At 41.5% G+C, this 24,928-nt stretch overlaps 1 protein-coding gene across 2 annotated transcripts in view; it reads left to right on the top strand.

Annotated features, from left to right (window-relative positions):
- Nucleotides 1–24,928, top strand: part of LOC109305705 (SAM domain-containing protein SAMSN-1-like) — a 142,456-nt gene that overhangs the window by 107,435 nt on the left and 10,093 nt on the right. For both annotated transcript variants that reach the window (XM_019528753.1, XM_019528754.1), the window contains 6 exons: nt 9,152–9,223; nt 9,810–9,965; nt 12,376–12,487; nt 15,889–16,040; nt 17,224–17,430; nt 22,218–22,368. In XM_019528753.1, the coding sequence (XP_019384298.1) occupies nt 9,152–9,223; nt 9,810–9,965; nt 12,376–12,487; nt 15,889–16,040; nt 17,224–17,430; nt 22,218–22,368 (850 nt within the window). The remainder of the gene's footprint in view (nt 1–9,151; nt 9,224–9,809; nt 9,966–12,375; nt 12,488–15,888; nt 16,041–17,223; nt 17,431–22,217; nt 22,369–24,928) is intronic.

Genomic DNA, 24,928 nt, shown 5'->3' with positions numbered 1-24,928 from the left:
GTATTTTACAGTTAGGGTGGCCAAAATCTGGAACCAACTTCCCAGGGAAGTGGTCCTCACCCCTACCTCGGGCAAATTCAGGAGGAGGTTGGATGATCATCTGTCTGGGGTCTTGTGAACCCAGCATTCATTCCTGCCTGTGGCAGGGGGTCAGGCTAGATGATCTGTTCAGGTCCTTCCTGACTCTAGCTAGTATGAAACGATGAAATATGAAACAACAATTTTTATCCTACCTGCAACATTTCTGCTGTGGCTGGAAGGAGTCATTTAACACAGTGATGCTCAACCTTTTTTGTATCAGGACTCATTTGTAATCAATGCCAAGGCCCAACCCAGTGCCCCTCATTCCCGACTCACTGCCCCTGCCCCCAGCCCCGCAATGTGTGGGGCAAAGGGGGAGGGGATACCCCAAGCAGCCCTTGTAGGCTGGAACCCTGCCAGCCTGCAAGGGAAAAGCCACAATTTCTCAGTTTTTCTCCTTTAAAGGAGGATCCACTTTTAAAGTTTGTTGATCTATTTTTAAAGTTTGTTCACAACCTTTTCATATATTCTTGCGACCCACTTTTGGGTTGCGACCCATGGGTTGAGAAATGCTGCTTTAACGGAACCTGCCTACATTGTCTGCAGGCTCAGCATTTCCCCTTTGCCCAGAGTTAGCTCATTCTGAGACACAATATTCTCATCTCTTCCTCTTGTGTAGAGTTGTACATGCATTCTCTGTCTCTATTCTTTAAAAGCCCAGTCCTGCAAACACTTGAGTACCTGCATAATTTTTTCTGAGATGAGAGTTGGGTTGACCTCTGCAGCATCAGGGCCTAGGTAGCATACTGTATTAATAAAAAAAAGTCATAGTATAAAAATAAGAGGGCTTTAAATCTAATGAGCTAGTTCTTTTGAAATATGGGGATATCAGAATTACGTTGTCTGTCAGAAAAAAAATACAGAGAAGAAAAGACATTTGTATTTAAAGAATAAAGACCAAAGCATGATGAGGGTGTTCAGTGATTAATCAGTCTTTTCTTAGGCAACAGTCTCTGCCACCATAGTGGCACCATAGGGGCAGTTTTACAAGGGAAGGATTTCAGGGTCTATCCCAAGTTCTTTCTGCACTGGTGTCTGTAAAATGCCATAAAAAAGATAGTGGGTGGTCAAAGTAAACACTGCACCAATCCTTAATTGGCAGTATAGACTTTGTCTGAATGTGTCACTGATGCTTGACTTCCTTATAAAATCATTTTCCTTGGTTTTGTGCAGTCTTGAAAGTCACTTTTAATTAAATATCATATAAATAAGTCTTAAATTAAATCATTATTGTAAATGTAGTTGCACGCATGCACAGAATTAGCCAGGTTGCTGGAGTACCCAGCACCTAGGAGCTGCTGTTCTCAATGTGCACCGCCAGGTGATTTTCAGTACCTTGCAGTAGGTGGTGTGTAAGTCTAAGTACAGATGTTCAAAAAGCCTCTGGTGGAAGCACTCTATTGCACCTTACTTAAAGTGATGTAAGTTAGAGTGGGAATGAACCAGCATTTGCTGTTTGGGGACTCAGTGGTTGTTTGCACTGGCCAAGGCAGCAGGTGGGGGATGTTCCCGCATGCCTCCCAGGAGGCTACCAGAGTGGCCCCTTCCCCCTCCCTCACCAGCTAGCAACTGTCCGCAGCAGCTGCAGGGAGGGGAGGGAATGGAGCCCCTCTGCCTGAGGGTCCCCCCACAGCTTGCTGGCTGGGGTCTCAGGGGGGCCAGGTCAAGCCCACATGACAAGGAGGCTCCTTCCCCCCCATCCCAGCCTCCTGACAGCTGTGGCTATGAGCTGCAGTGTGGGGTTGCCCAGCCCAGCTTTTTTGCTGCTCTGGGAACTGGTCCTAAGGGGAAGAAAGCCCTTCTACTGCATGGACCTGGCTGCGCCCCCTCCCTCCCCCCCCCAAGACCCTAGCTAGCAAGCTGGGTGTGGGGGCTTGCAGTGGGGGGGTGGGGATTCCTTCCCCTGGCCCCAGTTCCCAAAGCAGTGAAAAGCTGGACTGGGCAGCTCCACACTGCAGCTCCTGGCTGCAGCTGTGAAGAGGCTGGGGGAGGGCAGGAGGGAGCCCATCTGCCATGTTGACCCACCCTACACCTCCCTTTCCCCCAGGGACAATAGCCATCAAACTGTGGCAGGGCTCTTGTGGTTGGGGGGGGGGGACTTCCTTCCCCCACACCCGCCCAGACCCAGCCTCCTGACGACAGCAGCCAGAAACCACAGCAGGAACTGAGGCTGGAGGGGGGGTGGGGGATTGAAGCTTCTCTGCCGTGCAGATCTGGCTGAGTCCCTACCAGGGCTCAAGCCTACAAGCTTGGGTACGGGATCTGCATGGCAGAAAGGTTCTGTTTTTTCCTCCCACCCAGCTGCACAGAGAGGAGATAAGAGCCTTTTCTGTCTCCTCTCTGTGACAGCCCAGGGATGGAGCTGGGCCAGTACTTGCCTGGAGCAGATGAGCACTAGCCTAGGCCAGCAAGGGGCTCAGCTAAGCGCCTCTGGGAGAGCAGCAGAATGCATCCTACATTGAAGAATGATGGATGTGCTTTTAAAAATGGGAAGTCAGATTTCCCCCCCGCACGTACATTTTGCCAAAGGGGATTTGAAATAATCCAGATTTTAAAGTATTTCTAATATGATTTAGCCTGTCTTTTCTGGGCTCACAAACACATTAAACCTGATTTTTAAAAGGTTTTCTAAATGAGACATTAGCTTAGGCCTTCCTATGTGTCTGGCATAAAAAATTGATAGATGTGCATCTTGATCTTCCCAGTAATTATGTCCCTATTTAACTTTATGAATTTATGTATCCCTGTTCAGTTGATCTGGTTTTCCACATGCCTAAAGCACCTCCTGGATGACCATGGCCATAGTTTCTAGACCACTGAAAAATAAAGGTTCTAATGGAAACTCTGACAGCAGTGCTTTCTTTCAGATGCCACGTGACTCAATAAATGTGAATGTGGTTAAAGCTCTAGAGGCTTAGGTGGGTGATAGATATAGCCACTGGTATAACAGCTGTTCAACATTTGCTTTAAAGAATGGTGTTTGCTGAGGTGTGGGAGTGTTAAATGTACTTAACACACTTCTTTATACAGCTTTTTATTTTCTCATCATTTTCCATCTTTAAACCAAAGGTGTTTACTCTGCTGTTTCTCAGTAACAAGTTTGTTTGAAAACCTTTTTTACCTTTCTTCTTCTTTTCTTCCCCCACCCCCATACAATTACTGAATACCTCACCATACTAGCAGCAAGAGTCTTTTATAGAGTAATTTTTAAGCCAGTTAAAAATGCCATTTCAGTAGATTGCCCTATTTGAGTTAGTGAGAACAAGCTGTATCTTTTTTATTGCTTTTGACTGGCAAAGTACAAGATTTAGCCATGTTTCGTGGAGACTATAAAGTTATATTAATAGCTTGGGTTTTTGTCAGATATTCTATATCTGTAAATAGGAAAAGACACCTGATATATTTTTCTTACCTCTTCATTAAACTCCTGACTGCTTCTTAATCATATATGCAAATTCTTATTCTTTATATAGGCGTGAGAAACTTTCTTCATAGACCACTGTGAAAATTAAACCGTGGTATTTTGTCTTGTGGTCAAGTAAAAGACTCTTTCCTTTGATCTGTTTGAGAACTCAGAGGAGCTGGCTCAATGATGGTATACATCTAGACTTCGGTAATTCTCAGTTGCATTCCCAGAGCGCCTCTCAAAAGTTCCTTGTCCTGGAGGACTTAGAAGCATAATGGAGCATATATATTCAGCCTCTTTCTAAAGCTCGCCCAACCCTACTTACGTTCAGTGATCAATCAAAAAGGCACATTCTGCTCCTTGTGAATTGATCCTGCTCCTTTTTCTGCAATGAGAAAAGAGAAAAAAGAAAAGGTACCAGGTTAGGGTAGGGGAATAAGAGGCCACATTATCAGCTGTCTTGCGACTACTAGACCAGGGGTAGGCAATGTTTTTTGACTGGAGTGCTGAAAAAACCACAATGTCTACCTTGGAAGATGCTGGAGTGCCAACATACCCAGAGCAGCTGTTTGCAGCCTCCCAGCTGCAGCCGGCCCACGGAGCCCAGTCTACTTGCAGCAGGGCTTGCAGCCTCCCAGCCACCTACTGGGAGCAGTCTGGGCTATGCGGCTGGCAGCGGCTGCTTAGAGCCCCGGCTGGCGGTGGTGTGCCATACTTGGCACACGTGCCTGGGGTTGCTGACCCCTGCACTAGAATGGTTAATCTAAGCAAAATTCTTGCCCTATTTCCATGCACTGTAACTTATAGTTAAGAGACAAGTGGAAATTGATGGAGAAACTTTAAAAACGAGTGATATTTATCCTTTATGCAAAGGCCAATACAAAGCCCCTTCATTGCCTCTCATTTAAATGCTATTTTGAATATGGCTTAAGCAAGACATAGCTGTTCTATGATGCAAGGGGCAGATCTTTGGGTTGTATAAATTACCCAATATGGTGAGCTATGCCTTGGGTGAACTTCACCCACAGTGAATATAAATAGCCAACCACTGCCACTTTTGGTGGACTTAGGCAGTTGTAATTAATATGCCATGAGAACTTGCCTTCGACTGTAAAAGGATGTAATAGGAAACATTCTTAACAGGAGAAAGAGATCAGATCCCATGGCTTTTGGTGCTTATTGGTTTTACATTTGTACACCTAGCTGTTTTTGTTGTTGTTGTGTGTGTGTTTCATAGGCAAGGAAGCTAGAACATGAAAGATAAAATGTCTAGATTAAAAGAAATAACACATGCATTTTTGTCCCTTTATAAAGGTTATTTAAAGGTTGCCACTAAGAAGAAAAGATGGAAGGAGGAATAAAAACAAAGAAAAGTGTTTGACTTTTCTCCATTATATTAATTTGGTGCTCCAGAGGGACTGGAATTCAAGCCTGGGACATTACTTTGTAGAACATATATGAATAATACAAGTATATTCAATCAGTATTTCTGAGGAAAAATAAGGGTGGTTTTTCTCCTCCTCGCATACCTGTTTTACATTCCACTGTGCAAATTCACATTTGCTTAATGTACCCATTAGTAACTCTTATGTGAATCTAGCCAGCAAAATCACTTAATTTTATAGGATACTGAATATCGGTATCAAAAATCAATGACAGATTTTCTTCCAGTAGATTTGCATTTGCTTTAAAAGCTTCCCTTAACCTGGAAACAAGGCTTTCAGATTATGACCATACCTTCACAAAGTAGGTGTTCGTAGACACTAATGTAGTGACTGACACTACCAAAAGTAATAGCCCTATTCCCCTCATAGCTCACAGCTCCTAAATCTGCTTTTCTTTATCAGTGTAATAGGGTTGAATACATTTTAAAAGGTGGTAGCTATTGATTACTTAATGGAAAAAGTTAGTATAAAGAATTGCTGAAGCAGCCCTATTTAGTGCTCTCCAGTGCAACAAGGCCATTATCTAGAATAGTGGAAATCATCCTGTAACCCTTATTAATATTTAATAGGTATGAAACAACATGGAAGTACACTAAAAAACACCCTAAGCCTTCTGTCCTTATAGGAAAGAAGGTTGTTTCAAGCATCAAAAAAAATAATGAATTTCTCTGTGCTCAAGTTATTTAGAACAGCAATGAACACCATCATCCACATCATTTCTTTACTATCCAGTTATTCCTACTGTGAATCTTGTAGCGATTGACTGTTACAGAAGATTACACCATGTTTAAAGATCACCACACAGAACTATTTGTTTCCCCAGTACTGTGAATCCCAACCTCCCTCTTTCTACCCTTCCTATTCCATGCTTAGAGAAGTATTTACTAGGATGACAAGTCAGTGAAAGGTGTTAATCCATTCTAATAGACCCATAATCCTCAGGGCTATGTTTTTATGTCATACTATTAAGCTCACCCATTGTCACCTGTCAGAATGTTGTTCATCTGGTTAATAGAGAAGGTTTTTTTAAAATGGAGGTTTTAAATGAAGTTGGAGTGTACCAGCTAAATTGTCCTTCAATCAATTTTTATTAGTTTTCACAGAAAATTATCTTTATTTTGCCAACATAGATTTTCCAGAGGATTACAAGCAATTAAGAATAGAGCTGTGTGAATGTTTTTAGTTGAAGAGTAAATTCACCTAAAAATATATGATTTTAGCTATCCCGAAACTAGTCATGAACGTAACCATCCCAAAAGTTTTTGCCTGGAAAAATGATGCCAGGACCAGATTTACAAAAAGCTGAAAGAAGAGGAGCTTGCACTGTGATGCTGTCCCAGGTTTCAGGAGACCTGGATTAAGCCCTTTCTTTTACCTGGAGGGCTGGAGTCAAATCTACATCTCTTAGCTCCAAATCAGGAGACTGTTGGGCCTTCTAGTATAGGATGGTCTGAGTCTATCTTGTTGGAGGTGTTCTACTTTGCACAAATAATTGCATGTTCATTGGAACAGAGACAGAAGCCCAGTGTCTCAGTTCCCTGGAGGATGCTCCAAAGATCTCGCAAGAGAGTCATCCTCACTCATTGCTCTGTCTCAATGAACATTTCAACATTTCATATAAAGCAGAATAACTCCAACAGGAGGCAGTAAGTGCCCCCTGCTCAAAAATACTTGAAGGACTAGTGATTAAGGTACTCATGTAGAACCATTATTTTTATTTTTATTTTTAATTTTGGCGCCCCAACTGAAACCAATCTATTATCAAGACAGCTCTAATTAAGGTTAAAGCCACATAAATTACAAATACGTTACAAACAACTAAACCAATATCAAATGTATGCAGATATATATCATATAGTAGGCTTGTAACCCAACCTAATTTTTAAAAAATGGAAACAATAAAAATAATGAAAACCAAGGTGATATGAAACAGATGACTCCATGAACCATACATGTCACAGTAAAGCCATTAGAATGCAAATATGTAATGAAAATAAAGCCAGAAAGACCAAGCTGTACGTAAACCACAGGAGTTAGAGCTTGATTCAAACTTCTCTCTGAAGCAAATTCTTGGCTAAAAAAATCCGAAATGAAATGTGGACATTTCCATTAGAACTGTTTTAATTTTCTGACCACCTCTAGAAAGAAACTATTTGAGGATGAGAAACTTGGGATATCAGAGAGCTTTTAATTTGAATTATGTTTCAATAAAGGCATTAAGAACATACATTTTTACATGAATTTCTTTTCCCTCCCCTTCCCCCCCACATCTGTCCACTCTTTTTAGTTTTAAAAAGTGACTGTTTGTAAGAGATAAGGGAGCTAAAATGGATAGGAGCCCTGTGATTTATGGGCAGGGACAGGATAAGATGGGGCCCTTGCTGGATGGAAGTACCCCGGGGAGGTATAAGTGTACTCTGTGTAGTTGGTATCATTTTGATGAGCTTCATCCTTAAGATCACAATTGCTAAGCTTGAATGCCAACTTGTCATCCTGCACAAGAGTCAGGGGTATGACAGTTTTACTGATGAGACCCTTAGAGGAATGACTATAGCCAGAAAAGGGGAGTATACAAAAATAGAACTGTAAACAGCAGCTTGCTAACTGTGGACAGAAAAGGTATAGTTAACAGCATTCACAAATTTACCAGAAGGTTAAATTGTTTCTTAAGTATCAGCTCCATCAGAGTTTCAGCTTTACTGCTTTTAAGAACAGTTTGTGAAAAGACGTAAATGGTGACCAGGTAACATGTAAATGGGTGTTCTATAGAAACTTATACAGCTAAGATTTGTTCACCTCTGGCTATATATATAGGCCATCTATCTATGACATCTTTATAATATCTATATTCACTGGAAACATAATAAATTTATTCTCAGCTATGGTCCTGGGTTTATCAGGGAAGTGGTAAACAGATACCCAGAGTGGCTAGTGACAAGGCGAACTATTGAAACCATAGTTTCTAAACCCAAGTTCAGTGCATTAACCACAGGACCAGCTTAATACATTCTCCTTATTTGCCACCCAAGGGATCATCCATCTGATTGAAACCTCAGTCACTTCTGAATCTTTCTCATCAAGAGTCTAAGGAGAAATTCTGTAACCCAAAAGGTTCAGACATTCATCTTCTGGAGAAGCATTCTGATATGCCTAATTTTCATGCAGCATATTTTCTATTGAGCTTAGTACATTACCCTTCAAGGTTTATAGCAAATTTTGAATACCCTGATATATATGGAGAGGGGTCAAAGGGGTACTTAAAATGCAAAGAAAATAAATGCAGTTTTATAAACATTCAGGGTTGTAGGTTGTACCCATGTTGATCCAAGGGCATAGTCAGACAAGGTTCTTTGGGCAAATCTGGTATCCTTTATTAGACCAGCTTTTTATAAATGTTTTATAAACATTTTATAAACATGTGATTTAATTACAGGACTTTTCTTTGTCATAAATACTAAAGCATACACATAAATAATAGAAAACAAGCAACTCCTGACAACTTTGAATGTTACTAAATAATAAAATGAACCCCCCAAAATATCATAGTTAACAGGTCTACAAATTCTAGCAGCTGATGTGCTAGGTCCATGTTTTCAAAAAGGGCTTTTTAGTTGGTGATCTCAATTTCTGGGTACAAAAATGTAGGTATCTGTGGGGGAATCTACATGAGATGATGCATAGTAGACTAATTCTACTGTGCATTACCACATCATGGCAAAGGTCTACTGTGCATTAAGCATCATGAAAAGACCATGCACCTTTGCTACCATGCAGTAGTGCTGGCTACTGCTCATTTAGGTAGGACCCTATATTAGAGGTACTAGACTTAATGTGCAGTAGCAAAGGTACATTCATGCATGTGTAGATGTGCCCAGTAAGACTAGACTCTTCTGTGTATTCTGTTCACTTTGCACCACTCTGATAACATACCCTTTAAAGTTTTCCTGGGAATGGCCAGCAACTAATTTGCCATAAGCTAATTTCATAGTTTATGGCGAAGAGCAATAACAATTTGTCACCTGAACTTGCTCTGTCTTCACTTTTGCATTCACATTTTACCTACATAGCCACCAACTTTCAGATTATGAAAATAGCCTGTTATACCCTGCTTATTTATAAGGAATTGTTAATGTAAAATGTCAGATTTATAGCCGTATTTCTACCTTAACAATGTAAAAACAATGTCACTAAGATCTGTTTTTGTTTGTGTTTTTTATAGCGCACAAGTAGTTTTGGAACCTTTGACCGCTTTAGGCATCATTCAGTATCGAAGCCAGATGATTCAGTTGAGGTTTGTGTTACAAAAATTCTACCTTTTTCCATCCCTCTTCCTATAACTCTTACATAGAACCATTAGGATTCAGTGATGTAAAACTTAGGTTGGTAAGGACTTACATGTATGCATGGTAAGTGCATATATAATTCATGAGAATCGCTTGTTTGAGCATGTACTTACTAACACATGTAAGATTTGCAAAGGAACCTTTGGTGAGCAGTGCAAAGGACAGGTCCATATTTACAAAAAATAAGAGCAGCAAGAGTCAACAAAGCTTATACATCATCAACAGTGGCCCTGGTAGCAACCTGCTTTGCAACACTCTTGCTGCAAGTGGCTTGAGTATATCCTCACCACTACACATCATTTTCACTTGGATTAGGACTTGAAATAAGGTGAGCATCAAACTGTAACATAAAATGCATTTTCTGTCTCATATTCATGAGTACTTAGGCATAGTGTTATGAACATAATTCCCCAGGCACTTTCAGAAATAGAAGAATGGCTGATGAGAACTTTCAGACACCCTACGTGCATCGTAAGTATCTCTGCATTCTCTCCTGCTCTTACATCAGATTTTTTTCTTTTAATTTCAAATCAGGTAACTGAGGTGGAGACTATAAGTGACCTTGGAGATGCAGGACAGAATAAAATGGCAGGAAATGGAAGTGGTTTGGGAAAGAAGATGCGGGCCATTTCTCTGACTATGAAGAAAAAGATGGGTAAAAAGTACATCAAGGCACTCTCCGAGGACATGGTAAATATGATGAAGAGCCTTTAACATCTTTGATAACATATGGTGGAAATGTTGATGGTGCGCTTACTTCTTAATTGCTTCTTAATAACATTTTATTGACTCACCGTAATACCTGAATTCAGAAAGATATATGCTACAAATAATGAATTTAAATGGTTGATGATTCGATTTCAGTAAAACAATTCTCACGCTTCTTTCTCCCTGGATGTGTATTTGATGCATGTGTACTGCCAAAGGCACAGGCATAGGCACTTACACTTACAATTTCACAGACATGAGTGCCAGGATAGAACAGAGCTTTATTCCTTTGACAAAGGGGATATTTTGTTTAGCTGGCAGTGAAAAGGTGTGTCTCTGTAGGAGGAAGAGGTCACACAGGTAAAGAGGAGGGTTCTTTGCATCCTCCCCAGTAGGTGTGCATCAGTGTAAATAGGAAAAAGATGATCTTAAATTAAGCATGTAGGACTTTCTGATACAGTTGTCAAAGGAAGTTGTTTCTTCATTAATGTTGTATCACACTCTCTACATAGCGTGACATCTTGGATGACATACACTATTTAGGATGTTGCATCAAACATGAAACGTACGTTAAGTGACTCATTGCATCAAGCAAAGCCAAGCATTTATGGTATAGGCCAATCTCGGGTTTGGGACTGACTCCCTTTTCCCCTCTAACTGAATACTCAGGCCATGATTAAGATAAGTACTAGATGCCACAGAAGAAAAATTCCCTTAACTGACATTTAATGGAGTAGCCTGGATGTAGGAACTTCTTCTAACATCTGTTGGCTAATGATTCACTTTGTGCCCTGAAGCATAAGGGTTCATATCTGCTATCTGTTTTTAGCTCATCTAACTTAACTGTAGATATTTTTACTACACGTACAAATGTGTGATCTTTTTTTGAACCCGCTGAACCTTTCAGTATCTTGAGGCAGTGAGTTCCAAATTTCAATCATGTACTGTGTATTAAAGAAAAAGGCATTTTTATTAGTTTTATATTTCTAAGATTTAATTTCACTGGGAGATCCATTACTTTTGTATTATAAGAGAAAAGAAATAAAACTTACATATTTACCTTCTGTATACTTAAATTAATTCTTTGTAAGACAGAAATTCAATAGAATGTGCTAGGGCACATGTTCCATACAATCTTAATTCCCCTGTAGCTGATAGAATTCAGCATTGCTCCAATGGTTAATCAATGAGAAAAGCTGTTGAACAGTGTAACTATCCTTCCCCCTCCTGGAAACTAATCATATTTCATTTCTGTAATATATAGCTCTTTGGGAAGAGGGAGTCAGTCCCAAACCTGGGATTGACCTATACCATAAATGCTTTGTTTTGCTTGACACAATAAGTCACGTAACATACGTTTCATGTTTGATGCAACATCCTAAATAGTGTATGACGTCCCAGACACCACTCTATGTAGAGAGTGTGATGCAACATTAATGAAGAAATAACTTCCTTTGACAAGTGGGCATTGTTTCATTTAAGTTTGAAATCATCTTCAGCTTAAATAGCGATTGACAAATAAGGCTATAATTTCTAGTTTTGACAAACTCTGTAAGCTATGATTTGGGAGGTGACATTTCATGATATAACCTCAGAGGTCCTATTTCAGGCCTCATATGATTTTGAGAGAGAGAAATGAACGTCTGTTTATTTTGCAAAGGTGCCCATGTTCTGAGATTTGGAGTAGCCAGTTTGATGCTAAAATGTGCTGATCACATGGAGTTAAACCTGGCCATGTGCCTCTGGCTTGCCCTCCCCCTGTTGCAATGGACTAATAAAGCCCAAGACTGAGATATTCCAGTGCAAGGCACAGCAGTTGCATACAGTTCTCACCATTTGCTCTTAGAGTTTCTCTCTGTGCTTCCTCATTAGATGGAGGAGAATCCCCAAAGTGATCCCCAGCTGCTTTCTTCCTACTTTGCTTCTGTGATTTTTATATTACATAGTATCAATATAGATAATATTGAAACATTTAAGCTCTAAAATCATGTGCTAGATTCTTGCCACTTCCCTGGAATTCCAGAACAGCCAGGAAAACATCTTATCTGGTTTACTTGGGAATTTCCATGATGTATGTCTCTGATTTTTGTATTATTGTGGTAGATTCACTATTACGATGAATCCAGAGGGATGTGGAGAATACAGTAGAAGGAGATGGGCACAGCAGCTGGAGATGGGCACAGACAGCATGAAGGGACAAAGGTCCTACTGTGGGATCCTACTCTGGGTCATTCCTTCCATAATGAAGGAATATGTTGTAACACTTAAGCACAATGTTCATTTTAGCAAGTCAATGTATACTAGTAAAATAAGTGCACAAAATATGTCACCTGTCAAACATGCATATAAAGTCTGTCTTAGCATAATTAACCTCTGATTTTTGTTGCTGAAGAATGAAGAAGGCAAAGATGACAGTGATCCTGGAGGTGGAGGACATACAGAAAAGGCCTCTTTAAAAGCCAGTGACTCTATGGATAGTCTCTATAGTGGCCAAAGCTCATCTAGTAAGTAAAAAGAATCATAACCCTCTTTGTTGACTTATTCAATATTATTGAAAATTAATTGACTGTCAGAACTAGAGAACAATAACTTGATAATGGAGAACTCTTTAATCTACACAAAGGTATAAGAAGCTGGACACACTCAGAAGAACAACAAGGCACACATTTTTAATAGTGACAGTATCTACTGAAACAGCTTAACAAGAATGGTACTAGATTCTCCATCACTGAAAATCTTTAAATCAAGTTTGGATGGTTTTCTAAAAGATATTTTGTAGGGCAAACAGGAATTGACTCAGAGAAGTCCTATGGCCTTTGTTATGCAGGAGGCCAGATTAGATTCTCACTGTCATCCTTTTGAATCTTAGTCTATAAATCTATAAAAGTACATGACATGAAAAACTATGGGAGTTTTTACATATGCTCCAGGGGTGGAGGGGGTGGTTTAATTAGAGAAGCTCCAAGAGCCTATAGCATCTCGTGAATCAGTGTCCCTGCACTGCAGAATGGTGGCAGGGTTTTTAACTAAAGCTTGTCGAAGGAGCTTTAGTTAAAGTGCCCCCACCACCATTTTGAAGTGCGGGGACACTGATACACGAGATGCAAAGGCTTGCTGAAGTATGCTAATTACCATGCTTCAGCAGACACTATTAATTGAGTCTACTCCAATGTGTTGTAATTACAGTGCAAAGGAGCAGTCTCCTGGCACATCTGTAGGCACCCATAAAAGCTAGTCAGAAATACTGGTTTTGCTTATTCAGAAAAGAGAGTGGGAAGCAGTAAGTTGATTGGCATCTACCTGCAGGTCCTACAGTCAATTATGCATACATAACAAGTACCAGTTGTGATGGAGGGGAGGAGTTACCTTTAGTACTACAAGGTTATACAGAACAGTGATTATACAGATGAGACCAAATTCATCCCTGATTCAACTCTGTGGAAGTCAGTGGAATTTGGTTCACAAAAGACCTGCAGTGAACACAGCAGCATCCCAGGGTGGGTTGAATCAAGATTCAAACATTCAAAATCTGTACTGCCTCTTGGAACACCTGAGTCTTGGCATGCCACCGAGGAGAGTATAAGTATTGCATTTTGCCTGAACAGAAGTCTGAAATTTAGGCAATGTAGCTGCTTTAGCACACACACCAATAATCACCCCGAGTAGTTGTGGGCACTTACTCAGGTCATTCTAAAGTGGCTACATGGCCTTGTTTCCAGGATCTGGCAGGTGCAGAGCAGAGGAAGTAATAAGGGCATGCTTCTCAATGATGTTTCTGAGCTCAGCAAGCAATATAGACATGGCAGATAGTATAGAAATGGCTAAGAATACAGTAAGCACTTGGCTGTTCAAATGCTAAACGTCGGTTCTACAGTCAATACTAATGCTAAATGTTGGTATGGTAACAGTAGGGCAACAGAATCAAAAACTGCAAGATTATTTCACGTATTTGTTATTTGTATTGTTACACTGGGCTGAGCACTATGGGATAGCTTAGCTGGCTAAGCCTATTTTACTCACCAGTAGCATAACGTAGCAACATAATGAAGGACATTAACCAAGGGCATGTGTAGACAAAATGGGGGACCTAAATTGAAGTGGTGGGTTTTAAAAAACACTGCTTCAATTTAGGGCTGATTAAACCCCTGTGTCATGCACACACCCTGCTGACTTACCTGCCTCTCCAGTGGAAAGGAGAGGACAAGCTGCCAGCGGGTGGAGTGGTCCCTGGGCTGCGGGGGGAGTTGGGGCTGGTGCTTCCTTTTGCAGCAGCGGCAACTCTTGCCCCCCCCGCCCCCGGCAGCACCCGCCTGCAGGCACCCATCTTGGGCGGTCCCAGGGGGCACCACAGCCACTGAGGGAAGCACCAGGCCCACACATGGCAGGCAGGCTCCGGAAGAGAGGGGTGGGGAGGGGGAGGAGATCAAGCTCATTGCTTTTCTTGAGTGGAGCCTGCTTTCCCAGGCTGCCTGCAGGGCTTCCTGCAGAGCCCCTGAGCTGCATGGAGCCTGGTGCTTCACTCCACAACTGATGGGGCTGCAAATTAAAACTCCTTGAAGGAATTTTAGTTTGCTGCACCCCAAGTAATTTAAGATACATTACACCGCCAAATTTCCTACAGTGGCTGGAATTAATGTGCAATATGCCACCGAGGCGTGCTAACACTGATACCATTAAAGCGGTACAAAAGCATTTAGCCCACTTTAAGGTGTTGTGCACACATGCCTGTCATTTTGTCTACACACAACCCAGCATACTATTTAATGATACAACTGGTGCATGTTGCATTACAATTTGCAGCTGGCCTTAAATCAGCTGTTACTTTGGTTCCTTTGAGGTTACAAGCCCATGCACTCTCAACATGCACACATATGCATTCACGCACGCACACAGACTTCCCCCTTCCCTGGCTGGCCAGGAGTCTGTTCCCCAGTCCTTAGACAGGCTTTGTAAATGTGTGATTAAGGGAAAACTCAACCTGACTATGATTCTCCAGAACACAAGGAAGATTTCAGCCAAGACAAAAAGACAGTAAGGGAGCACCTCCTCTGTGGCTTACCCAAAATTCTGCAATCAGGCAGTCTCAGGCGGGGCTAGACAGGGCACTAGAAAGCCTGAAGAAGGCAGTTTGTTGCCATTCTGTGAGCAATCATCTCTCAAGGCTCCAAGGATGTGATATTGTGATGTTGTTCTGCTCATCATGTGATCCCTGACCAGACACCAAAGTGTAGGTTCACCCAGCCTGGAGCCATAGCTGTACATTTAAACCACCATGTGAACCAAATCATGTTATGGTCATTTTCTACAACATGATTTGTGAAAATTGTATATGGGAGCCATTTCCAAACTGCTACTCTTATCTAAAAAATATATTTGGATGGGATACTGCAGAGCTTGCTCAAATTTGCCTGAATTACTCTGCTGATATTATATTGCTCAACCTAGATGAAATGACGGGTAGAAATGTTGATAAGATTAAAATTTTCCTCTGCAGTGCAGGTTCTCTTGAAGTGTTAGCTTGTATTATAATGAAATAAAATCATTTCTACAGTATTTGTTTTTAAACAGAACAAGTTTAACAGAAATCATTTTCTAAATTGCAGTTTTCAAGTACTTATTAATCTACAGAAGTAATATTTCAACAAGCCCATAAGCAAAATGTGCAGTCTATTAGCATCATCATTATAAAGGATTACTACACAGAATATGTTAAAGATATCTAGCTTATTTTGCTTATTGTCTTATAGTATGTTTGGTTATTGAATGAACATATTGCTCTTGGAATGTGTCAAACTTATATGCAATGCACTGTTTTTATGTCTTATCATGTTAGCTTCTTTGATGCTATATGAAATTGAACAATTCCTAGTAATTCAAAGAGATTTAAGTATTTTTTCTCTACTAGGCGGAGTCACTAGTTGTTCAGATGGAACCAGCAACAGGGACAGCTTTAGGCTTGATGATGAAGTCCCTTATACTGGACCGTTCTGTGGCAGAGCCAAAGTACACACAGACTTCACTCCAAGTCCTTATGATACTGATTCTCTAAAAATCAAGGTGAGACAACCATCAACATTTTTTTCTGGAATGGACATATCTGGTATTTGTAACGTAATGGTTCCTTTCATGAAAACTTTTGTATTTCCAGTTTTCAGAAACACACAGCTGGGGACCACTCTGACTCAGCTCAGTGTGCTGCAGAGGGGCTGGCCAGTGCATGCAGGTGCTTCAGGAAACCTTCATGCGCCAGCCAACCCCATCAGCATATATATGTGTATTGCTGCAGTAAACAACACCACTGCAGGATACTACTGTTTTTTACAACTATTAACCTATGGCAGTGTTTATTAGTTTACTGTAACCTAATAGGGATGCACATATAGATGCAGAGCCTTTACTGCAGAGCTATTTAAGCAGCTCCACAGTAAATGTCTTGTGTAGATGTGCCCAATATGAACTTGCTGTTTTTGCACTTACTTCTGTGTGTCTGGTGGCACAACTTATGGTTAGTTCTTTGTGCAAAGACCCTCTCTCAAACTTTCCAGGACTATTATGTCAAGTTTGAGAGAACTTATCCATCCTTGGGGAGAATTATGGGAAGACTTTGGAGGACCAGCAGTACTCAAATAATTTAGTATGTTTCCTCCCTGCCAAGTGGGTTGTTTTCAGCACACATGAAAGCAGATGCCAGGCTACAGCTCACACCCCTACATGGTTCAGCTAGCTAGCATGAGTTTAAGTACTTCCAGATAGCCATCAGAAACTCTTCCGTGTGAGGAGTATGTTTGGACTAAAATTCAGGAAAGAGCCTGGGTTAGCTCTGCAGTGAGAAAATACCCTGTTAATGCTCCCTTGCCAAAGTTGCAACCATTCCCTGACCACTACTACAGGAAGGAGCCTCATGGAGGCTGATCTCCACCCATCATAGTGTGCCCTACTGGCTACAATGTCTGTGCAAAAGAGAAAGGGATATACTTATGCCCCCTAAACTCCATGGTGTGGGTAGGGAGAAAGCCAGTATTACCATATGTTGCTCTGTAATACTTTGATTTTGAATAACCAAAAATATCCTCCTTATACAAGAAGAGTTACTTCACATTAATAAACACTCACGAGCGTTTCAGTTGCCACCACTCAGTGTCTTCTATGCAGTGACACTGTTCTGGCTGTATTAAGGTAAAGCGGCCACATGTCACAAACCAACTGCATTTGGTCACCATCTTCTTTTTTATTTCTCTAGAAAGGAGACATTATCGACATTATCTGCAAAACCCCCATGGGTATGTGGACTGGCATGCTGAACAACAAAGTGGGCAATTTCAAATTCATTTATGTGGACATTATTATGGAAGAGGAAGCAGCTCCCAGGAAGATCAGGGCACACCGAAGAAGCAGAAGAGCAAAGCCTAAAACCTTGCAGGAACTCTTAGAGCGGATCCATCTGCAGGTCAGCAGATGCTTTCCTAGTTCTGTTTGGAATGCTTTGGGTTTTTTTACATTTGTTTTTAATGTAGTTAGAGCCACAATGACTAGTTCCAGAAAATACCAGCAGCTCAGAAAATTCTCCATCCTTGCATTTACCTAACCCATGTGAAAGTGGTTGAAGGAAATGCTCCTTGCATTGCCAAGTATGTGATTCTCAGCATGCAATTCTCTTAATTTGTACAGATCTTAGGGAAGGGATTGTCTTTTTGTAATATGTGGATACTGTGTTAAGGCCCAGGGGACCCAGCTCCTGATTGGAAGTCTAGATATTACATGAGATAAATCATAAATAACAGTGGTATGCCCCGATCCAAGATGCAGTTAGGTATGCCCTTCAGCTCCAAACCCGTCTCTGCCATCTGCTGTTTGACCACTGACAACAGACCGAGATGCTCCTAAGGTCAGCTTCCTGACCTATGGTGCCTCAGCTATACCGGTCTCACCCAAGCCTTGAAATATCTTAGAAGAGGAGATTCTGCCAGCTAAAAGAATCGCACCTTTGTCCGGTCAAGCACTCGGAAAAGATGGATCCCCCATCCAGAAAAAGAGGACTGCCTCATAGTCAAGTGTTCTGGCTTCACAGTTAACACTGACAACAAGTGTTAGAAGATGAGAATGGATTTATGGCCCAAACAAGAGTAAACTCAAGCTATCAGGAACTATATATTGAGATACAGACGGGAATATATAAGAATAAAAAAACAACAATAGCCCATAAATTCAGTTCAGTAGGAATTCAGTTCCTATTGAGCTCAACAGGTTTAAAAACAGCTTCTGCCTCTGACCTCTCCTCCAGGGCCTCCTGCAAGTCCTTGTTAGTGTCTTTTATTCAGCTTCCTGAATAAAATTGTATTTTGAATACAATTGTGAAAATTGTATATGGGAGCCATTTCCAAACTGCTACTCTTATCTAAAAAATATATTCCATTGTCTCCCCAAGTCCAGGAAAACTGAAGATAGAAACTTTCTCTCAAGGCATAAAGGCAAAGCTTCAGTATAGTTTCTTATCTTGCCATTTAAATCTCTCCCCCTTCATTGAACTCTTGGGGAACCCACACTGTGCAAGTACCCCCTCCTTCCCCCCCGCCCCCCCCACACACTGCATGCTCCCCCACAGGTGCACATTTGCCAGAGAAGCAATCATTCCTGATCTCATTAAGACCAGGAGAATATGTGCACCCTTTCAGACACGAGGAAAGCTAAATGCAGTATCCTCATAGTACTGTCTCTCACTGCTAGTTTCCCTGCTCTGAGAAATGTGCTTCCCTCAGTGGTTTGAGTAGCCAGATGTTATTCTTACTGCCCCTTCTTTTAAAATGTAAATTCATCATTGTCTGGAAGGGGCTGGTTCCTATGCCTCAGATCATCATCCGAGAAATCTGGGACACTCTCCCCAGTGCTCTCACAAGCCAGTGGGAGAGGGGCTACAAGTTGGGCAGTCAGTGGTGCCACACTACTCCAAGTCCTGGCCAGACTTTGGCCTGTGCCCCTGTGTTTCTGGGACACACATTATAGTTCTCCTTATGAGTTGACCAGAACCAGCCTCTGAAATGCAGGACTGGCCTGGCTAAAACAGAACATATGGTGACCCTATTTTCATAGGACAATCCTGACTCTATTATGGCATGTAAGAAGTATTTTTTATATCAAATACCACAATGCGTATAAAATAAGGACAATAAGGCAAAATACAGCTTGACACTACCAATACATAGACATTACACATGCCAGATTAGTAAAACAAACTCAAAAATAGATGCATGACACCCCACGAACCCCCCAGATGTTAGTAGGGTTTGTAACAATAAAGACAACTGTGATATTGTTTTGATGTTTGTCTGTGCATGAACACATTCACACTAGGGCAGCATACAAACCAAAGTGACAGGAGTGACCAGGAACCTTGCAGCTGCATTAGTCCTGCAGCCACTCACTGCAGTTGAGGGGACCAGGAGTGACAGTGCATTAGTCCTGCAGTCATCTACCTGGCTCTTTTTATTCTTTCTTGGGTGCGTACCTTCTCTCACGTACACAAGCTTGGCCACTTGAGAATCCCATGTGTGAAGAAACTACAGTTCCTACAGTAACGAACCACTGCAGAAGGCATTCCTATAGGAAAGCTGGCATGCTTGTCATTTCTTGCAATCCTCAGCTGCCATCCGCGGCAGCCCAGCACAAAGAGCAAGAGTAGCCTGAATTGACACAGATCTGCTCCCAGGTCCGGGAGACACAAATATGGCTTAAAGCCACTTTTGCTTCTTTCCTTTCCATCTCTGGCACTACACCAAAGCAAATCCATAGAGTAGAAAACATGGGTCATTTTTTTTCAAACACAACTGAAAAAGGTGGAAGAGTAAATTAAAAAAAAAAAAACTTGCTTGTGGGTCTGTTCATGTCACCTCTGTAGTATGTGCTGAGAGTCTGTCCTCTCTGTGGTCTCACTTTAACACAATGGCTACTCATCAGAAGGTTTCTTTGAATTAACACACTGTCAGTCTGCTACTAAATTTCCCATCCGATAAAAGTGCTCTATTAAAAAAAAGCCATTTGATGAACCTGCCAATTGTGTATTTACTTTTTGGTTTATAGCAAACCTGTACTTCATTTTCTTTATGACTGGAAAATGTTTTCTGGCTGGACTCAAATTGTTTTCTGAGTACATAAAATTTGAATGCTGTTTCTTAGTCTATTTTAGCAGTGGAATAAATATTGTAACATAGATATGAAACAATAATGATGGCATTTATGAAGTACTTTGCAATTTCAAAGCAATTTACAAACACTAATTAATCCTCACTTATACCTACTTCAGTTTAGATAGGGAAATATTATTGGGTCAAATTGATCCCTTGTGTGACTTGAATTTTACCCATGACCTTTATGGGTAAAATTAGACCTTTAGAAGCTCTTCATGGGTAAAATTTAGAACTTTAGAAGCTCTAAAAATGGACATACACACTAATATAAAAAGGTAACTCAGGACTACGGAGTGAGAGATCAGTAGAACCAACACTAGAAAACCAAAGCCCCTGACTCCATACTCAGTCAGTTGGGCTAGACATTTAAAAGCCTGACCCTGAATTGATTCAATTTTTGCAGGTTAGTCGAACCTGGCTAGGTTGAACCGGTTTCCAACTGAAAAAATATTCACTCTGGACTGAGGAAATGCAGGCACATACCTGCAGTGGCTCAGGCTAGAAGCTCGGGGGTGCTAAAGCAGCCCTGCCTTCCCCTCCACAGTGCTGAGGGGGCATGGCCAGACCCCAGCAGGATGCTTTGTTTAGGGAAGAGTTATCTGCCCAGCAGCCCAGCAGGGAACTGATAACTGTGTTTATCACCCCTACCTCAGTGTTGATCACCCCATTAAGAAAACAAAGGTACATTACCAGCTACCTGTTGATTCTCCCTTTGTCCTGCCACAGCATAGGCTGTAACCAGGATGTGGTGTGCTAGCCAATGCTGAGGTGTCTGTAAGGCAGAAGGGACAGGGGGGAGGAGCAGGCAGATGCCTGCAGTCTGTATAGAGTGGTAGCCAGGGAGCAAAGGGCAGGGGCCAGCCCTGCTGTGGAGCAGAGAGCCCTGCCCAGCCCAGAGAGCATGCCAGGATGCTGGGGGAGTCTGATTTAATTTAAACCAGCAAGAGGTCTGGGACAGACATTACATAAACCGGTTTGAATCAAATCAGTTAAGTCTGATACTACATTCAACCCGGTTTATCTCAAACCAGTTTTAGCCATTTTCAAACTGGTTTCTGTGCACTGAATGTCTGTTCTGTTACAGGTTTAAATCAGATTCTGATCACTTAAACAGGTTTATGTGTATTGTTTGTCCCTAGTCTTGAGGACTGAAGAGAAAATATAAGGGAAGAGTGTTACATAGCAACTGGAAACACGGCCCAAACTATGAATGACAGATTCAGATCTACCCACTTCTAAATTATGAGGGGTCTCTGGATGTGGATTTTGGGTTTGTCCCATTGTAGATGTTGGGCCAGTCACTGAAATTCGGGGGGATTTGAATAAAACTCATTGCTAACAAATAGTGGAAATTCTCATTTAGTGATCTGAACATTTTTTATTTTCTTCCCTGATCTGTTAAGGAAGTGTGGTTTTAATTCTGTATCACTCATCCCTTCCAGAGAATCCAACTGTTACTTCAAAATAGCTTGTTAGAAAATATGAAGGATACCATAAACTTAATTTCATTCCATGACCTTTTAAATGGCTTATCATGTATAGCATATACTATGCAATGAGTGCTTTTATGGTTGACTGCTGTGGTTCTTGGTGGTCCATTGATGAAAACAGAAAACCCTGGAGTTTTAAGCTCTTCCATTTCCAACAAGAGTAAAACACAAAGTTAGGGGAGTTATAGGCACTTGGCCAGATATTCAGTTGATATAAACCAAGGTCAAAAAGGAAATAGTGAATTATACAAGCTCATGATCTGGTCCACTGTTATCTATTGGATAGGTATTTGGTAAGCTAACCCCAATCTGATTGTAAAGTGTTAGATTTATTTGACTGTGCCACAATTTAAGATGCCTGATGCCTAGACATGACTAGGAAGGGAACAGAACTGTCTTTATAGATGCTTCAGAGAAAATGTTGGTTGGGGGTTCCTGGTGCTCCAGGGGTCCTGACTGCTTTTTTCCTTTGTCCACAGAAAATGAACGAGATAAAACTGTAGTTATGTCTCTAACCTCTCTTGTTCATGGACTGAATTGTGTGTTTGGGTTTCCACTTGTAGGAATACACATCAACTCTCTTGCTAAATGGCTATGAGACTTTGGAGGACTTGAAGGATCTACAAGAGAGCCACCTGATTGAGCTGAATATTACAGACCCAGAAGACAGGGCCAAGCTACTGTCTGCAGTTGAAAGTCTACAAGACTATGAAAGTAAGTGTCTAAACTTTCATTCATTGTTAGGTCTAACTTACAGAAACATGTAAGTTACATGTTACAGTAACAAACAAAAATGATAAGCTGTTGTGTCTGAAGATGGTCTAGACTCTTTTCTGATACATGGTTCATTTTTTCTTCTTTGTTCAAACATCTATTTTTCTCTCCTGATTATACAAATAATCCTTCTTCCAGTAGCATCTGAACATTTCTCAATCTTTAATGTGTTTATCCCTATGACAGCCCTGAGAGGTAGATACATGCAATTATCCCCTTCTTACAGATGGGAACTCAGGCACAGAGGCTGACTTGCCCAAGGTCATAGAAAAATCCTGTGGTACAGCAGAAAATTGAACCTTCTGAGTTTCAAGAGAGTGTCCTGATGAAAATATAGCTACTTCCTATTAGTACAATAAAGTATTTTCACTGTTGGAAAGGTGATCCTGGCCGCATCTGCATGAGATGCTGCTACTGCCCATTAGTGTTGCGTGTCATGAAGCACAATGTGATGCTACTGCACAACACTAACAAGCTACTGCGCAGTAATAATGAGCTACTGTACAGTCAGCACTACCAAAAAGCTGCTTGGGGATGCTACAGTAACTCCAATTACTTCGCAGTCATTTAGTACTTGTGTATGCAAGTACTAAATAAATGCACAGTTAACAACTGTGCAGTCAGCGTCTCATGTAGATACGGCCCCTGAAGAGACAGACTTCAACTTCATCTTCTCACACATCTTTTCTCCTCTTTCAGTCCCTATCCACCACATTTACTGGCATTTCTAGTAAGGGTTAACGAAGAACAGTTTGGATAAAATAGAAGCTGATCTGCAGACTAAATAAAAGCTCCTGAGCAGGCTAAACCCACAAAGAACCTAACCTCAATGTTGTTTGAAATTCAGAGAGCTGATTGTTGTTTGTGTGCATGCATGTATTTTGCCATTTTTTTTCTTCTATTGCTTGGCACTTTCACCTGAAGTAGAAATGCCAAGACATCATGAGACATGCTGTCCTTGTGATAGCTCCAGCCTGATTTCTAAACCAAAATAGTTCAGATCAAGTTCCTGTAAACTTTGGCTAAACATGCCCACATTTGTACTTTCATCTTGACCCTGCCTTCAGAGTTTGTTCGTCATTACTGCAGTTAACTCTTAACTGAGCAGTCATTTCATCAGGTGTCCAGTCTGAATTGGGGATTATCTGGAATCAAAAATGGGACCTGAAAATGCAAACCCATGCATAGATGTTTTGGGGATTTCTTACAGCTCATAACAAGACTAATAGCTTATCTGCATCTCTCTAGTTTGTCACTTGACTGGAGAAGAGGCGTGAATTTCTCTCTCCCTCTCTCATAATCTTTCACATACACCTATATGCTGTACATTAAGTTCAGTTAATCAGGATTTCACCCTAAATAAGTACTCATATTCTCACCCTGCTTCTCTGAATTTCTGAGAACCCCAATGGCTATCTTAGCTCCCCTCAGCTTTCTGCCTTTAGTTTCCCAGCACTCCCTTTCATACACCCTCTTTTGATCTTTCTGGACCCTCGCTCCTATTTTGTACTTGACTCCCTGTGCCCCTGCAGTCTCTCCTTGCCCAGTTAGTTACTGGAAAGGAAAGAGGTTTCACAAGAACTGGCAAGAAGAGTTGTTCAAACGACCTCTTCTGCAAACACCGTTACTCTCTATGGACCAGATGAAGGAAGGAAATCAGGATCAGAACTTCTTTCTACTCAATGGTGTCTGTCAGTTGAGGGTCTGAGGAGACTACCAAAGCAAGACTGAAGTAAGGAGGAGTGTGCTTGAGAACTCCAACCAGTGGTTATGGAAGAGACTAAGTAGTATTCACATGTGGCAAGCTGCCAGTCCCTTTAATCTGACTTTGTGCATGTGTGTGTGTCTGTGCATGCACGCCAGCATGTGCATGTGTATAGCTTGATAACTGGCTGCTGTATTCTGTATGTTGTATACAATAGCTTAACAGGAGATGTGTAAGCAAGACACAAGCCGTGGATGCTGCCCAAGGAGGAGGTGAGGGGAAGAATGGAGTCAGGGGGTGTGTCACACTCCCACCCTGCCCATGCAGTGGTTTTGGTCCCTGCAGCAGGGAGTGGTGAGCAGCAGTGACAGGGTTGACTGCCTGGGTATCAGCAGCTCATGGTGCAGGGCCAGCGGCTGGCAGAAGCAGGGAGCTACAGTGGGGAGGTGCCCGAGAGGGTTAACCATGGTGCCTCTTCTTTTTTTGCCGAAAAATGTTTTTTTAAGTCACGACTCACCACGTGTAAGCAACAGAAAAAGAGGCAACGTCTCCCTCTGCAGCAGTGGACCTCTGATTAGCTTGCCCTGTTTCTGCTGACCACTGCCCCCACACCATGTGTTGCCACTGCCCAGGGTACAGAACTGGATGGTTACACCTCTGTTTTTATGGTATGCATTTTACAACATCAATATTTAACCAGGAAAAAAACAGGAATAGAAAATGCTAGGGTTGTGGGGGGGGGGGGTAATGCTCCCGTGAAACTTTAGCAGTGTTTTCATTTGCAACGCGGATGTG

Source organism: Crocodylus porosus, unplaced genomic scaffold (assembly GCF_001723895.1).
Source record: "Crocodylus porosus isolate Cpor-Errol unplaced genomic scaffold, CroPor_comp1, whole genome shotgun sequence".
Taxonomy (NCBI): Eukaryota; Metazoa; Chordata; order Crocodylia; family Crocodylidae; genus Crocodylus; species Crocodylus porosus.
This window is presented reverse-complemented; position numbering and strand designations above follow the sequence as displayed.